We start from the raw sequence: 18,228 nt of genomic DNA on the forward strand, positions 1-18,228 counted from the left end.
AGAAAGATGGACCGAAGAAAAAAGGCTTAACATAAGCCCATCCAAATCGACCATAGTAGCATTCACCAAGAGGACTAAAACGGAGGGTCTCCGACCTCTAAAACTTCGAGGTAAAGAAATACAAATGTCGAGGGAGGTTGAATATCTGAGAGTAACCCTAGATTCCAAACTGTCCTGGAACCAACACTTGGACAGGATAAAAAAGAAAGCGGAGGTTGCAGTGATGCTTGCCAGACGCACCTATGGAAAAACATGGGGGCTAAAACGGGACATGGTATATTGGCTATACAAGACGGTGGTTAAACCCATGATAACATACGCATCTCTGGTCTGGTGGCCAAATATGAAGCGGGCGACCGCCATCAACAAACTAGGCAAGGTGCAAATACTTGCGTGTTTGGGAATAACGGAATCATTGAGAACTACCCCAACAGCTGCATTGAAGACACTCCTGAATCTACCTCCTTTACACTTTGTGATCATGGGGAGGCCAGGATGGGCCAGTTCAGACTGAAAAACTCACCAAACTACACCTTTAACACCAACTTCACGGCCAAAATCATAAACCGTGAAGAGTGGAAGACCATTAGTCATCCCGAAAACATGTTTAGGAAAAACACCTGGTATACAGATGGATCGAAGACCAAACATGGAACGGGAGCTGGAATATACCGAGCGGATAGAAATTTAAACTACAGTTTACTGGATTATACACATCCGTCTTTCAGGCGGAAGTGTATGCTATCTTGCAGTGTTCAAGGCTTTTTAAATTGAGACCTCAAAGAAATGAGCGAATCAATATTTTTACAGGCAGCAAGAGCGCACTAGGGGCTCTGACAAACCCGAAGGTGACATCAAAACTGGTTTGGGAATGCCATGAAGAACTGAATGAACTTGCAAACAGGAACAACTGGGTGCCAGGATATTCAGGAATCACAGGCAATGATAATGCTGATAAATGCGCTAGACGCGGATCACCAACTTCATATATAGGTCCTGAACCAGCTCTGGGGGTACCAAAATCATTGGTACGAAACCAGATCAGCACACAGTGTACTGGATAAAAGTACCTGGCAACAAACACAGTAGAAGCTTCATTGGGGAACCGTCCGAGAAAAGAACCGAAGAACTACTTCAATATAGTAGGGATCGGCTCAGAATGATTACAGGGTCACTAACCGGTCATTGTCCGCTTAGAGGACACCTGAATAAAATAGGGCTGTACAACGGAGACCTCAGCTGCAGATTGTGCAACGAAGGGATGGAAACAGCTCTACACATCTTATGCGAATATGAGGCACTGAATCACAGGAGGCAGGCAATATATGGACGTACAAAATTACGCCCAAAAGAATATGACGAACATCCAACACGTAATCTGTACAAACTAGTACAGGGAACGAAACTGATGGAATGGGTGTGATGGGAAGATGGGAGAATGAACGCCCAAGAGGCTGCAGTGTTTTCTGGAGACTTGGACTAAATGGACAAGTCAGACAGCTCCCAAGGTACAAAAAAGAAGAAGCCCACAAGAAGCCCCAAGTCTGGTTGGGATACATTGACGATACCTTAATAGTATGGAACTATGGAAAACAGAAATAGACACCTTTCCGAAGCACATCAACAGCGTGAAACCTTCCATTACTCTCATAATGGAGAAAACAGTCCACAACGAATTGTCATTGTTTGACGTATTGGTGAAGAAGATCGACAGTAAATGGGAAACATCTGTATGCCGGAAAGCCAGGATACGGGACAGTATCTGAATCACGATCCAATTACCATCACTCTAACAAAAGAGGAATCATCAAGACTCTACTGGATCGTGCTTGAGGGCTCTGTAATATGAAGGAAGGTCTCCAGAAGGAACTAAGCATCATCAAAAAAGATCTTCAATGGAATGGTTACTCCAAAGTGGTGGTGGAACAGACTTTGGCTGAAAGACAGCAAGAGCTTCGCAAGGAAGAGAAGCCGTCACAACCAGTGCTTGCAGTTCCCTACTTCAGAGGAGTATCGGAAAGGATAAGAAAAATTGGGTCCAAGTACAACCTGCTTCAGATCCGGAAACACTATCCGTAGCAGCGGGAAATCCTATATCGTGAAACTAAGAGGCAATTGAAAGTTCGCATTGCCGTGCACAAGAAACACACACAGCAAGGGGAAACCAGCAAATCAGGAATAGCAGAGCATGTTTGGACCCATCAACATAACATCGAGTGGTTCCAAGCTGAGATCATACACAGAGAGGAAATTAAAAGAAGCCGCATACTTTTGTCCAACAATGTATTCAGCTAAGCTAGCATAGAAATAGGCAACATATGGAAACCCATAATCAAGCGACAAACGGTCATCTTCCGCTAAAGAAGGAAGGAGGAAAGCGGAGATAAGTGAAAGTACTCGAATGCCTCATAAATAGTCATCTCGATAACAATGTTTTCGTTTTGAAGTAATAATATTTCTGAGAATTTACTGCCTACTGTTATGGAATTATACTATAGACTTTTATATAAATGCACATCTTTTCAGAATATTAGGAAATAGAATAGAAATAAAAAATTCTGACTCGTTAAATCATTGGTGAAGCTACATAAAATATTTTCATTGTTTGTAAATCTTTTGCTGGAAAAATCCTCACTTGTTTACTTTGTAGTAAATGTTCAAGAAGTAGAGAAAACTTTTGTGAATTTCTGGAACTTTATCTATCTTTTCCAAACATGACTAATAACCAGTCCGTGCAAAGCGTATTGATGAATCATTTGGAAATGGAATTTTTAAGGTGATGATCGACTGTATTCCAAACATGTGCCAAACTAACTGGCTGTTATAAGGAAACAAGTATAGCTGAGGCACCAGTCAATTTAATGATAACACTGATGATCTTCAAACAAGACTCAACCTCTGACGGAAGCGAGAAACTCTTTGGAAGGTTCGAAGTAGATGAACATTTCAATCTAGCAGACCACTATTATAATATTCATGCAGTCATTGTTCACTGTGGTTCTGTCGTTGAATCAGGCCATTATTACGCATTGGTCAAAGACGAAACTGACTGGTTCAAGTTAGACGATGGTTGTGTCACGAAGTGTTCTGGTGATGTATTGTATCTATTGGAGCCTGTGGAGACACCAACATTTTGTTTTATGAGAGAGATGACATTGGTAGATCAAGATTTGCAGATGATGTGGTGCTGCAGGTTTTTCCGGGTTCTCCTGCAGCTGAAAAAGCAAATGCGTCACTGGAATCGATGAAGTCGCCGTTAGTTTTCCTTTAGTTTCACATCGATGCCAGTGCCACCTTACTTCGATGGCAGAAATCTTTCATTTCACATTGACAACTACGTAATGATCATCTGACATTCATATTGTGTCTGACAGTCATTTCCAAAACTGTCAATCATTAAACTTTTTCGATGGAAAATCCAAATTCATAATGTCTCGTACTCTGCTCAGTCGGAACCTACCTAAAACACTAAACCTCTGTATCCGACATCGGAACGGATCAAGCTGCTCAAGAGTTCCTTTCCTCAAGTTTAATAATGGCGATACATTCCCAATGTTTGGCTTGGGAACTTGGAAATCGAAGCCGAAAGAAGTATACGAAGCTGTTAAGTACGCAATAGATATCGGTTACCGCCACATTGACTGCGCTCCTGCCTACGAAAACGAATCGGAAATCGGTGACGCTCTCAAAGAAAAAATGGCAGACGGTACCGTCAAGCGCGACGAGCTCTACATCACTAGTAAGTTGTGGAACACGAAACATCGCCCCGAAGACGTGGAGAAAGCCCTGAAGAATACTTTGAAGATGCTCTGCCTCGATTACCTCGATCTCTATCTGATCCATTGGCCTTTCGCGATGAAGGAGGGCTACGAATTGTTTCCCACCAACCCAGACGGAAGCGTCGCTTATAGCCACGTAGACTACCTCGACACTTGGAAAGCCATGGAGGAGATGCAGAAGAAATGTCTCGCAATGTCTATCGGAATATCGAACTTCAATAAGAGGCAGGTTGAACGTCTTTTGAAGAAGTGTAAAATAAAACCGGTCACGAATCAAATTGAAGTACACCCTTACCTGCACCAGAAAGAACTGATCGAGTTCTTGTGGGCCCATGATATAGCCGTAACGGCCTACAGTCCCTTTGGTTCTCCAGATCGACCTTGGGCTAAACCCGACGATCCAAAGGTGCTCGATGACCCAGCGATCAAGGCTATCGCGAAGTGTTACGATAAGACCACGGCTCAGGTAATTCTCAGGTATTTGATCCAAAGGGGCCTCATCACCATTCCCAAGTCCGTTACCAAGTCAAGGATCAAGGAGAATTTCGAAATTTGGGACTTTCGTCTGTCTATAGAAGATATGAACATCATTAACCTCTTGAATCGCAATTGCAGGGTCTGCGATTTTTCGTGGGCTGTCACCCACCAGGATCATCCTTTTGCTAGAGATGAGTATTGACTGGATATATATTTGATGATGAATCTGGTTTGTCTGGTGTGATCGTATTTTGTGAAATGAAATATATTCTCTCATGTGTAATAAATGCTGTCTGTAAAATCTTTATTCGTTAGGCGCTGGTATAAGCATAATAAGAATAGATAATTAAAGGACTAGGGAGGTCACTCCCAATCGATGCAAAATGACGACGAACAGTTGGGTCCACTTACCTGTTGTTCTGTCGACGGATAGGATGTCCGCAAGGCTTCGAATTTGCGTTCTTCAGTTGCACAACACTCTAGAGTTTCGATTTTTACACATATAGCAAAGAGACTAATCACAAAAATGCGGAAAAAATACTTTGAAAAGCGGAGTCCGGATTTTATTGCTGAGCAAAAAATGGCGGTATTCTTCTCTCCTTCTCCCGCGCATGTCTGAGTTTCCCCAACTACATTTGCGCGGTGAAAGAATACCGTTTAGTTACAAGGAAAAAATTAATACCCAAAAAATAAAAGTGAAAACTTCCTCACTCAAGCTTTGCATTTTTGAAAGGTGATAAAACAAAAAATAATAATGATTTCAAAAATAATAAGGTGAACCAATTTTGGCAGCTGCTGTCACCAGATGCAGGTTTCTCCACATCAAAATTTGGAAGGTAGGCAATTCTGAAAAAGCCGTAGGATTCGTGCCGATCGCACGAAGGCGAAGGTATAACTACTCATTATGTGGTTCCAGAACTGAATTTTAATCCTAATTAAAATGCTTTTCATTCACTATTCTCTTCTCGATAGATTGACAAAAAAAGTCTCGGTATTTGTTTCTGTTCTCTTAACTTCATCTTACTCTACGAGGATGGTGTTTTTCTCAGTCCAAGAGAAAATGAAAGTCCAAGATTTCAAATATAAAGTATAATAAGTAGAAAATGACTCTATGGACAAAATAATAAAAAAAAACGTGTAAAATCTTATACAGTGTGACCCATTTTCAATGGAAACACCCCCCTAAAATTTGAAGTTGTAAATCGATTATAATATTTTTTTTTGTAAATGTCAAGTACTAGAAGGTCTACCTTGGGACATAATTTGAAATGTTTAATAAAGTTTCAGGGCATACTACGATATTTTTTCTTAGTCGAAAATCGGGATTTTTTATTAGCGATTTTTTTATTGAAAAAATCACTACGCCACTGGATTCAGAGTGCCGCTAAATAGGTGTGACCAAAATTTCAATTAAAAAAATATTCATTATTAACAAAGTTATGACAACTCAAAAATTCGAAAACTCACACAGCTAACAGTCACAATATATCATTTTTTTTAATGATTTCAAAAATAAAGTGCCGCCAGATGAAAAAAAAAACAAATAGCGTAAATATTTTTAATGAAAATAACGGAATCACATTCACACAATTCAACTAACAATGAAGCAAAAAATTTTAATAAACATAACTAATTATTGAAATGTTTCGATTCAGTGCAACAATTAATTCTAACTCATATTCTAGTAGCCTCTACTAATCCACCACGTATTTCGATACATGTGTCGTAGCGCTTACGAATGTTTCTGATTACGTTCCTTAGTTCTTGAGGGCTAATATCTGCACATACCTGTCGAATTCTTGCACATAGTTCATTTCTATCTCTCGAGCGGTTTTTGTAAATCTTTTGTGTGAGAAGTCATCAGAGAAAAAAGTCCAAAACTGTGAGGCCTGGAGATCTGGGTGGCCACTCTATAAACGGACTACCACGGCCTATCCATCGGTTTGGAAAATGTTCGTTAAGCTATTGCCTCACAGCTCTGGCATAATGAACTGAACACCCACCTAACTGGATAATTAAATTTGATCGTTCATTGATTGGCAGCTCGTGAATAGCATCCCAAAACTCTGTGTTTAAAAAGAAAGGACACACCAGACGTTGATTTTTTGGGAATACTGGCTTTTACAGTTTATTACCCAGTTAGGATTATCCGCTGCCCAATAGCGACAATTCTGTGATGACATTACTCCATTTGTAGTGAAAGTGGCTTGGTCGGTATATAAATTATTTTTAGGAAATTTCTATTGTTTGAAAAATATTCCCCTTGGGCCCATAAACAATATTCCAGGCGTCTTGCTTCGTCGCCTTCTTGAAGTGTGTGTAAAAATTTTGGCTTGAAAGATTTAATATTCTTCGCCTTGAGACATCTCCGGATAGTTTCTCGTGGAATATTCAAATCTAAAGTGGCATTCCTTATACTGGCATTAGGATTATTTCCGAAATAATCTAAAATGATTTGATCATTCCTGTCATTTCTGTTTCGTCTTTGTACAGGATTACTTTTCAACATCATTTTTGATACTGCACCAGTTTCATTGAATATTTTATTTACCGTACCGCAGCTAATACGAGGACGTTCTGGATGTCAATCATTAAGTACTCTACAAACCTCTCCAGCACTTCTAACGTCATCTCCCGAAAGGCGTACAATTTCAATTTTTTCTTTTACGCTCAATCTTGCAGCCATGACACAAAATAATTCGAAGAACTGTAAGGTGAATATTGTTGACAATAGTACACCTAAATCTTTCACAAGTCTCAAATAGTAATATCATTTCCATGGCAACTAAGATTCAAATTGAAATATTAGGTCTTAGTTTCAGTTAATTTGCGTGAAAACTTGAATGTAATTCAGTTATTTTCATTAAAAATATTTACGCTATTTGTTTTTTTTTCATCTGGCGGCACTTTATTGTTGAAATCATAAAAAAAATATTCTTATGGCTATATCTGTTGATATAGGGTGTTTTTTGTGACTGTTAGCTGTGTGAGTTTTCGAATTTTTGAGTTGTCATAACTTTGTTAATAATGAATATTTTTTCAAGAAATTTTGGTCACACCTGTTTAGAGGTACTCTGAATCCGGTGGCGTAGTGATTTTTTCAATAAAAAATCGCTAATCAAAAATCCCGATTTTCGGCTAAGAAAAAATATCGTAGTATGCCCTGAAACTTTAATAAACATTTCAAATTTTGTCCCAAGGTAGCCCTTTTAGTACTTGACATTCAAAAAAAAAATATTAAAATCGGTTTACAACTTCAAATTTTAGGGGATGCTTCCATTAAAAATGGGTCACAATTTTACCATGCTATTTACTAATGATTTAACCTGTTGAATAACTACAAACGCACCAACTTGGTTTTACTTTTACTTCAGGAAGGGTGGTGTATTACTTTAAAAATTTCGCCCTTTTTTGTAATTGTATTATGAACTCTAGCTAAACAATCAGCACTAGGAACCCAACAATATGTAACCTCTTTGCAAATAGGAAATGGACTCAGACAAAATAATATGTGAACTCTATCTAAATATCAACTGGTTAGTAAAAAAAATAACAAACACTCACATAACAAAATAACTCCCCTATTTAGGCCACTTTCCTCAGCCTCGAAGGCTGAGGGATGAGACCCCCGATCTCGTCTCGACGGGTTCCGGTGACCAACTTTTTGTGTCTCCCCGCAAAAACTCTCACAAGTCCTCGCGTCAACAACGCTAGCCACAAAAACCTCATCTCAGCGTTTTTTTAACCTTCCCAAGCGCGTATGATCATCGGCAGAAAGCAATATTATTCATTTGTTTAGTCTAGTCCAACTTGTACGTGATCACGACGACGCTCAAAGGTCCGACAGTTATAAAGTCGTTTAGCGCTTTTTCAACTGGAAAAATATCGACACCGAAGAAACGGGTGATCGACCTCAATCTCTATGAATGAAATGATATTTCACGGTAACCATCGCAATGGTTACCGTTTGTTTTATTTTCCATTAACATTTCACTGAATCAAACTGAAAGGTATCAATTGAGGTCAGTTACAGTAACGGCGCAAGACGAAAATTTTCTCGCTTTCTGAGCGATTTTTTCTTCTTGTTGGAGATTGCTCGCGTTCAGCCCATTCCAAAAAGGGCAAGAAAATCTTCCAAACTACTAGAGACCAGTCGCTTTGCTAGGAGTGATATCAAAAATCATGGAGAAAACCTTGAACCACCATGTCCTTGAATATTTGGAAGGGTTTAACATTTTGAGCGATCATGGATATGACTTTCGTAAAAAAAAGATCAACAGACGAGCTTCTATCGTATGTCATCCATATTTTGAAATACGCAATCGAGAAACATGGAGAGTCAAAAGCTGTTACACTTGTTATTTCTAAGGCCTTTGACTGTATGTGGATTGAGGGTTTGCTGGCCAAAGTTCGATGCTTATAGTTTATCGAATCATTTCTATGTATGGCTCTCCAGCATCCTGAAAGAGCGTTGATGGATATCTCTTTACTTTACCATCAATGTTGGTGTTCCCCAGGGATCCATATTGTCTCCAACCCTCTTTGTATTGTATATCAACGACTTATAGGGAAAAATCATGAATCCAATATATTGCTTGCTGATGCAGCGCACTTCATTTTGATTCCAAAACATCGACTACGGAGGCACATCTTCACCGGCAGCAAGAAGTTGCATATCTTAATGCGGATCTAGAAGTGATTTCGAGTTGGGGTGGTAGTAACCAGATTCAAAACAATATGTCTTGGCACAATCACGTCGCTGGAATTGCAAAACTACTTCTCAAAAGCTTGGAACTATGTTCCGAACCAGAAAACTATACATGCCTCAGCAACTTTTGATGCTGTATAAAGATCAGATCAGACTTTCTTTGGAGTATTGTTCTGATCACTGGAGCTCCACCCCTAAGCATACCCTAAAGTTGCTGAATACATCCAGAAAGGAGCCATCTGCCTAATTGGGACGCGAACATCACTAGCAATGTTCGCATCCCTTTTATAGTCTGGAACATCGAAGAAAGGTTGGAAATTTGTCTCTCTTTTATCGATACTTTCACGGGAGGTTTTTAGGTGACTTGGCACATTTGATTACACCAAAAACGGTACACATGAGAAATACGCGACGAACTGTGGCTGCTCATCGTTTTGAGGTTCAACTCAGTACACCTCGAACTTCACTGGTCAAGAACTCTTCCGTTTGGAGAACTGCGTGTATGTATGATAAACTTCCTGAGAACGTGGTTAGAACGTGATTAGAATATCATGAAGTTTCAACAGCCTTATTTTCAGAGGTTAGTACTAACTGAAAAAGCAGTGAATGCAAAAAGACTAGCGCTATCTTTGTGTTAGGTCCGAGACTTCTCATCCCATGGTATTTATTGTTTCAAAATGGAATGCAGATTAGTTTGATTGATAGTGTATGGTTTTAAAAAATATTTTCATCGTTACCCAAAGTGGAAAAATTGTGAAATAGCTTAGTCGGTGGCAATCACGAATATTGATTAGATATTGCTGTTCATTAATCCATTAATATTGTGGATTTAGGACTGGATGGGTTTAATCCCCCTGGGCGGCACCTAGAATGTTAATATCGATGATATAATCTACGTGAATACTCCGGATGCATTTTGATTGCATTTTGATTGCAATTTCATTGATTGCAATTTGATTGCAATTTCATTTGTTTGAGGTGAATAGAGGCTTCATGTTTGTTATGAAAATAATTCGGAATGCTTGAGAATGGTCAGATGATGTATTGTGAATCTCGAATTTTCAAGGGATAACATTTGTCAAAACAAATAAACCTGACTACGGAAAGTAGATTTGAAAATCTGAATATATATATAATAATACTAATAATAAATGGGCTGTTTTTCCGTTAATCAGCTGTCGCCCCCATAGAACGACAACTCTCAGAAGTTGAGAAACTTGTGCGAGCTAAGGGCTAACGAGGTCTTACCTTTTAACGTGTGAGTCCTAACACGGTTGCAGAATCATTCCTGCTTCAACCAGATAAATTCTCTCGAGAAAAATATCTGGTAGAGGCGGGAATCGAACCCACGGTCTTCCGATCGTGAGTCGGGCGCACTACCACCGCGGCCAATTCCACAACATTGATTATAAAAAAGAAGTAGATACAAAAATCAATGAAAGGGAGAAGCATGTATTATATAGAAATATAAAAATAGATACCTAGTATACATTGATAAGTGAGTAGTTCATGAATCTCTGTGAAACAAAGAAAAAAAACAAAGGCTATAAGGTTCAAAGTGAATATCAAAAATCTATTTAACTTGAATAAGGTAAAATATATAGCAAAACATACACAAAAGTGAGACAAAGGGAAAACCATATGAGGAAGGCATAACATAAATGAAAAGAAAAATGAAAATTTCTATGTTTTTTACCACTTTCATTTGTAACTACAGTTTCGTCCTATATGAACATTATCAAACTTATACAATAAACTAACAATGATTCATTACATTCGCCAATATATACCATTCAGGTACTTGATTGAGTACCTGAATTTACAGTTCACCATGCGGGTGTGCCAATTTAAAAACCGGAGAGTAAATTAAATCGATTTGATCATTTAACAGGTTGCAGCCGCAATGTTTATGCTTGTGGATTTCCAAGGATTCTAAATAATTGAGTTTGCAACCTTTCCTTGCATAGTGCAGAATTTCCGTATCGTTTAAATTCGGAAACTTGTGGTTGCATGCCAAGAAATGGTTTCCAAAAACGGTATGTTCAGCATACCGTTTTTGGAAATTCCGTCCGCATTGTTCCACATAAACACTATTACACTCCGGACACTTGAGCTTATAAACCCCAGATTTTTCCAACTTGTCGACCTTATCTTTGGCATTGAAAAGAAAATGAGATAACCTGGCATGTGGTCTGAATGCTACTTCCACATCGTTTTTTCTGAAGAAACCTGCGATTATTTCTGTTCTTTTTCCAAAATATGTTAGCGTTACCCATTTCTTATTTCTGGTTGGTCAAGAAAAAACGGTATGCTAAACATGAAAGGTCCTTCAGACTAGGAAAAAATGATTCGACATTTTCAAACCATTCCTTGGCATGCAACCACAAGTTTTCGAATCTGAACCTTGGAAATTTACAAGCATAAACATCGCGGGTGCAACCTGTTAAATCGATTTAATTTACTCTCCGGTTTTTAAATTGACACATCCGAACTGTAAATTCAGCTACTCAATCAAGTACCTGAATGGTAAGTGGTAACAAACATTTTCATTTCTCTCTTCATTATGATCTCCTACCACGTAGTAAGGGCTACCTCCATCAATTTATTATAACATAAATATATTATCTATCCAGAAGACTTCAGATATGTTTTCAACTTTTGCTTGAAATTATATATGGAGCAGTGTCTAAATTCATTGGGCAGAGCATTATATTGTTTTGTTTGATAGAGTTGTAAATAAAACTACGAGAGAAGCAGGCTGTCGAATTATTGATCATCCATTCTGAAAGAAACATACACCACTAAAAGGAAATCTGATAATCAACCTAAATGTTTTATTGGTCGACACACAATTGAATTTAATCTTTTTCCTCTCGAAAACACCTTCTTCCACCTATAGATTCATTCTCATTTTTACAAATTGACAGAAAAGGCAATTCGAATTCAAGATTTCTAGTCTCTGTTCGTCATCTGTATTATTTTGAATAGGCATTTTATATTCTTTTCGGACTCAACGAATAAAATGGCGAATGCGCACCCGTCATTTTGGCGGGTGATTTAGAAAAATCCGGCACATTAATATAAAAATTGTTCATCCCTGTTCAACTATTTTTTATATTCTTCTCTCAATAGGAAATATCTCTTTTGATGTATTCTAAGGGGATCGAGAGGTAAAACTATAAACGTCGAGTATCATGCGAACTTTTTGCAATGTTTGAGTGAAGAAATCAAGCAGAAACGGCCGCAGTTGGCCAAGAAAAAAGTGTTGTTTATCAAAATATTGCACCAGCTCACTCGAAATAACCAAAATTAACGAATCGAAGTTTGTATTGCTACTTCATGCATTCTATTCGCCGGTTTTAGCTCCTTCGGATTATTTTCTGTTCCCAAACTTGGAAAAAATGGCTCAGTGGTCAAGGATTTTTCAACGATGAAAAAATGATGAGGGGCAAGACAGTTCTTATTATAAAAACTTATCCAACTTATTGAACGTCGTTGGGGAAAGTGTATAGAGCTGCACGGATATTATGTTGTATAATGAATACAGTTTTTTCCAAAATATTTGTTTTCTTTGTTGGGCCAGATACTTTTGGTATCACCCTCGTATCTCTCCTCGATATAGTCTTCAAATGGTTTTTGTTCCTTGTTTAGTTGTTTAATCCAAATATTTATTTCTCAATAAAAATCTGTGGTTGCCGAAAAAGGGAGTTGGTTTTTTTCAAAAAAATGTTTATCTACTTTCGGTTGAAACCCGTAAAATGGAAAGATTCGCCAGGTCGGAAAATCCTGTTTCGTCATTCGAAATCCTCACCTAATATAGATCCCTAACCGTCTTCTCTAATTGACCCGTCTTTACCAGATCGAAATCCGAAGAAAGATTATTTCGTTGGAACCGTTCTCTAATGGATTTCTACGTTTTCCTGCGATTCCGGATGGTTCGCGTTTGCGCGCGGCTACATGTTGAATTCATCCTTCATTCTCGATCCTCAATCCTGTCACGTTCGTTGCCGATCCAGCGACGGAATCGTAGATATGTCGTAGTAGATCGTGACGCGAATGCTTGATTGCTAATTTCGGCACGGCATTACCATCGCTGATTATCGACCCTTAAACTGACAGAACTGGGATGATTTTGTCTCCCACGTACAATGTGTTTTCCAGTTTGTTACCGGTGAAATATTTTTTTTCAGCCATCATGATCAAATTAATTCAATTGAATTCAGTTTATTGCAATAAATGCTTATAATTAGGGATTATAACTAACTACAAAGTATAATAAAATAACAGAAATAAGATATGTCAATTTTCACAGCCTGAGGAAGCGATTTTCCGGGTTTTTTGGTCGAGGTCCAAAGGTTTTTATGCCTGACGTTTCGTCTACTACTGCGGTAGACATCAAAGGCGATGTGGTAACCGTTGGGGGCAGGTAGAAAAGGGTCAACAAACGTTATCGACTATTTACCTAATCCAGGTACAGGCATTATCATACTAGACAGACTACCTGAGTCAACATAAACACGCTTTACGCTATTTACCTGATCTAGATACGGGTATTAGCCCCCCAACTACCTGAGCCAACATAAATACGTTTTACGCAATTTACCTAATCCATGTACAGGTAATTAGCACACCAAACTACCTACCTCAACATAAACACGCTTTACGCAATTTACCTGATCCAGGTACATCACACCAAACTACCTGAGTCAACGAAAATACGCTTAACGCTATTTACATGATCCAGATATGGGTATTAGCACACCAAACTACCTGAGCCAACATAAATACATTTTACACAATTTACCTAATCCATGTACAGGTAATTAGCACATCAAACTACCTGCGTCAACATAAACATGTTTTACGCAATTTACTTGATCAACGTACAGGTATCAGCACACCAAACTACCTGAGCCAACATAAATACGTTTTACACAATTTACCTAATCCATGTACAGGTAATTAGCACACCAAACTACCTGCGTCAACATAAACATGTTTTACGCAATTTACCTGATCCAGGTACAACACACCAAACTACCTGCGTCAACATGAACACGTTTCACGAAATTTACCTATGCCAGGTACAGGTAATAATACACTTAATTACCCGAGTTAACAAACTCCTAATACCTGTGCTAATACCTGTACCTCGATTAGGTACGGGTATTAGCACACCGAGTTACCTGACTCAACATGAACATGCATGAAATATACCTATTCCAGGTACAGGTATTAGCACACTAGTACCTGAGTCAACATAAATACGCCTAAGGTCTGTACCTAATCCAGGTACAGGCATTACCAGACAACCTGAATCAACATGAATACGCTTCACGTAATTTACCTAATTCAGGTTCAGGTATTAGCACACCAAACCTACCTGAGGAGTCAACATGAATACGTATTACGCAGCCGTAATATCCAGTCATCGGAGATATTAACTCATATATAAACCTCTGAGAAAGCTAGGCACTAGTCCCAGCGAAACGTCAGGAACAAATTACAAAAATCCACTGTCTTCAAACCCAGAAAATAGTGGCACTAGTTGTTGATTGCCTTCATTATTTTATTGCGTAACACAAATCTTTTGGGTATTTGACTTTGTTTTGACACGTTACCATAAGTAGAATTAATTTATTACATCCATTTCTAATCAGCTCTTTCTTAGAATTTCTTATTGATGAATGGGTTATTGGTAGTTGATTTAGGTTATCCATTAGTGAATGATATTGTGCTTTCATTCACATATTTGAAGAGAATTATTTGCAATTGAAGAAGACATTGTACACTCGAACACGTATCGCATTTAGTAAATTGTTCATGAGAAGATCCTACATTAATTTTAGTAAGATGTGATTTTTAGGACGCCTCCTTCACTCGTGTCTCAGAGATTTAATTAAATTCAACTTGTGTAATATATTTTATTTAATGAAAACTAAAAATTAAATTCACTGTCTTCAGCTCCGATTTCTAAATAGTTGTCCCCGGCTAGTTCATCAAATTCTTCTCTTTGGATATCCAGAAAATGGTTGATTTCAAGCAACTTGTCTCTGTTCCTCTTGATTTCGTCTTTGGTCAAGTTCTTGGTGAAGGTTTCCAACCAGTGTTTAGCCCTTTCAACTAGAGTATCCTCTCTACAATTATATTAATTTGTTAGTTATGGCCTGTATCAATCGCTAGTCATCTGAAACTACATTCTGTAGTTTTGTTACTTATATTTTTTGTATTTCTTTCAATAACCAAAATATAAGCGAACTCTAAAGTTTTGTTTCTGTGTTGAATATGCGAAACCGAAACGTACATTATTCATGAATTTTCGAAATTCAATTTGCAACAGAGATAAATCATTCCGAATGTTTTGTTTTGAACTATTGAAAGAATAATTTCCAATATTTATACACAAATATAAAATTATGATGTACTATTAAGAGTTTGTTTACTGAATACATTCAAGTTTGATTAAATGAAAACACATACTCTGCAGTATTTTGCTTTGATGTGTTTTAGGCGTTTGTTTTTTACGATGTTTTGTGTTGTTGTTCATCTGCGTAAAATTACGTGATATACATTATTCACAGAAATATCAGGTGAATGAAAAAGTGAGAAAACAGTGTAATGTTATCGAATTTTCAAACACCGAAGTTCCAAGAAAAAATTCTGTAGACAGGGTAAGAAACTGGGTAAAGCCAATCATTTTTATGATCATAGAAGTACGATTTTCATGGGATCTGCCCATCAAGATGCCCAAGAATTCCTTTGATATCTTTTAGAAGGTTTACATGAGGACCTCAATGGAATTACTCAGAAACCTAAACCGATCTTAACGGAGATTGACAAAAAATTGAGCGACAGCGGAAAAGCGCAAGAGTCCTGGCTGATTTGAACATGAACACCTCCAACACCTCAATTAAAATCTTCTGTGGATACCCATCAGTAACCTTCGATCCTTTCAGGGATTTGTCTCTTTCCATGCCACAAAGAACTGGCCATTTGAGTTTGTCACAGTGCTTGGATTTCTTCACAAAAGAGGAAACCCTGGATGGAGATGAAAAACCAACCTGTTACGAGGTCCAAAGAAAGAAGAAAATGTACAAGGTTCCTATCAATCCATGAGTTTTCCCGTATTTTAGTAATTCATTCAAATTCAGATTCAGAGATAAATTGAATGTTGATATTGATTTTTTTCAGAAGGATCAGATATGAGCAATTATATTGCAGACAATGTGATTCCTTGTCGTTACAATCTATATGCACCTTCGAATCACAATGGGACTACTTACAACGGCCATTACACATCATATTGCAGACACCCTTATAGTGGCACGTGGAATGAATACAACGATTTACACGTGTCCCTAATTTCACCAAAATCGCTCGTGAGTGAAGAGGCATATGTCCTCTTTTATGAACAGGAGAGACATAGATGTTTTTTTCAGAAGGATCAGATATGAGCAATTATGTAGCAGACAATGTGGTTCCTTGTCGTTACAATCTATATGCACTTTCGAATCACAGTGAGACTTCTCACAACGGCCATTACACATCATATTGCAGACACCCTTATAGTGGCACGTGGAATGAATACAACGATTTACACGTGTCCCTAATTTCACCAAAATCGCTCGTGAGCGAAGAGGCTTATGTCCTCTTTTATGAACAGGAGAAACATAGATTTTTTTTCAGAAGGATCAGATATGAGCAATTATGTAGCAGACAATGTGGTTCCTTGTCGTTACAATCCATATGCACTTTCGAATCACAGTGAGACTACTTACAACGGGCATTACACCGCATATTGCAGACACCCTTATATTGGCACGTGGAATAAATACAACGATTTACACGTGTCCCTAATTTCACAAAAATCGCTCGTGAGCGAAGAGCCATATGTCCTCTTTTATGAACAGGAGGGAACAAAGCAGCAATTTTGAGGTGTTTTTTTTCTCTTTTAATACGCTAAATTCTGTAAATTGATTTGTATTTCATGATTCTTTTGCCAATACATTTAAAAGACTGAGTTGAAATTGTATATAATAGTTAATGATCTTGATGTAAGAACTTTTGAAGAATTAATGAAATGAAGTTAATTTTGGAGACGAGGTAATGTTGTCAGTATTCATAATTTTCATTTGAACTAAATAATACCTGTTATCGATGATTTGCAAATGAGCATCATGGGTGGTAGCGATGGCATTGTTCAAAGCTTCCTTGTCCGACATGATTGATTTCAGGACATCTGGTACCGTAATTTCTCCCATGTTGGCCTGTGTTAAATACCTAGAACTGACATCCGATATATTTTCGGTATAAATTACTTCCTGCTCGCGTATCTGCGCAAAAACCGCCTGAGCTTCTTCAATGAAAGCGTTTATCATGTCGGCTGAAAAACAATTTACAATGAAGAACAAATTCCCATTAGATTTCAATCAGCTATCGCTCATTTTTTGCCTCTTTTCAACTTATTCAACTTATTACTACTATTTACAGAAACTTACCAAGAACGTGTTCGAAATTTTGGTTAACCTCTTCCATCTGTTCAAAGAGTTGCAGTTCCAACTTCATCAACTTTTTCCACGTATCGTGGATGATACCGTTAAACATCACAAAATATTCGTCAACTTTTTCTTTGTATTTGTCGATATCTATGACGTCGTTTTCGAAATGTTTTGTCAAGGTGTTCAATTGATCAAACACGTCGTATTTCTTTTTCATAAACTCTTCCATATGATTGACGCTTTCGTCTTGGTTCTCCTTCTTGGCTTTGTTCACAGTAGTCGTAAATAGATTCACTTCGTCCATGCGGATTTTGTAGTGTTTCTGGCCAATTTCGAATACTTGTTGACACAAGTTTATGAATTGTTCTTCATATTCCATGTGGAAATCTTTGATTTCGTCGCCAATTTCCAAGAGAGCTTCTCCTGTGAATTTTCGAAGAGTTCTTGAGTTATAGATCATGGTTGTTTTCATCTCCTCAGAGGGTAAAATGTATTAATGTCAAATGGTTACGTGAATACAAAAAATATTCAGACCGAGGTGGGTTGAAGAAATGGAAATGCAGGGGATAATAAAATAAGATAAGAAAGAAATGATTGGAACGCAATGTAGGCATTCTTCAAAAGCCAATGATACTCAAAAGACACTCAGAACAGTGAATTTAACTTTCTCGGTAACAAGTTATAGACAGCAAACTAAACTTTTCTGACGAGGTGAAATACCTTGGTACTATCCTCGACAGGAAGCTAACATGGAACTCTCACCTAC

General features: G+C 37.9%; 3 protein-coding genes across 5 annotated transcripts in view; 2 read left to right on the forward strand and 1 right to left on the reverse strand.

Annotated features, from left to right (window-relative positions):
- Gprk1 (G protein-coupled receptor kinase 1) overlaps positions 1 to 18,228 on the forward strand; it is a 184,305-nt gene that overhangs the window by 112,235 nt on the left and 53,842 nt on the right. The window lies entirely within an intron of this gene.
- LOC111505069 (aldo-keto reductase family 1 member B1) lies at positions 3,350 to 4,557 on the forward strand. The gene has a single exon (XM_023159815.2). The coding sequence runs from the start codon at positions 3,430 to 3,432 to the stop codon at positions 4,456 to 4,458; it is 1,029 nt and encodes a 342-aa protein (XP_023015583.1). The 5' UTR covers positions 3,350 to 3,429; the 3' UTR covers positions 4,459 to 4,557.
- The window catches only part of LOC111505068 (dynein regulatory complex subunit 3), a 111,430-nt gene continuing 108,076 nt past the window's right edge, over positions 14,875 to 18,228 (reverse strand). For all 3 annotated transcript variants that reach the window (XM_074171562.1, XM_074171563.1, XM_023159814.2), the window contains 3 exons: positions 17,463 to 17,885; positions 17,113 to 17,347; positions 14,875 to 15,101 (listed from right to left, as the gene is read on the reverse strand). In XM_074171562.1, coding sequence (XP_074027663.1) covers positions 14,903 to 15,101; positions 17,113 to 17,347; positions 17,463 to 17,885 — 857 coding nt within the window. In that variant the 3' untranslated portion in view covers positions 14,875 to 14,902. The remainder of the gene's footprint in view (positions 15,102 to 17,112; positions 17,348 to 17,462; positions 17,886 to 18,228) is intronic.

This window comes from Leptinotarsa decemlineata, unplaced genomic scaffold (genome assembly GCF_025532065.1).
Source record: "Leptinotarsa decemlineata unplaced genomic scaffold, Ldec_3_MD MMD2_tig00000010_RagTag_RagTag, whole genome shotgun sequence".
NCBI classification, from domain to species: domain Eukaryota; kingdom Metazoa; phylum Arthropoda; class Insecta; order Coleoptera; family Chrysomelidae; genus Leptinotarsa; species Leptinotarsa decemlineata.

What these genes read in the sequence shown, in the direction of transcription:
- LOC111505069 (XM_023159815.2), top strand. Translation starts at nt 3,430, where the DNA reads ATGTCTCGTACTCTGCTCAGTCGGAACCTACCTAAAACACTAAACCTC.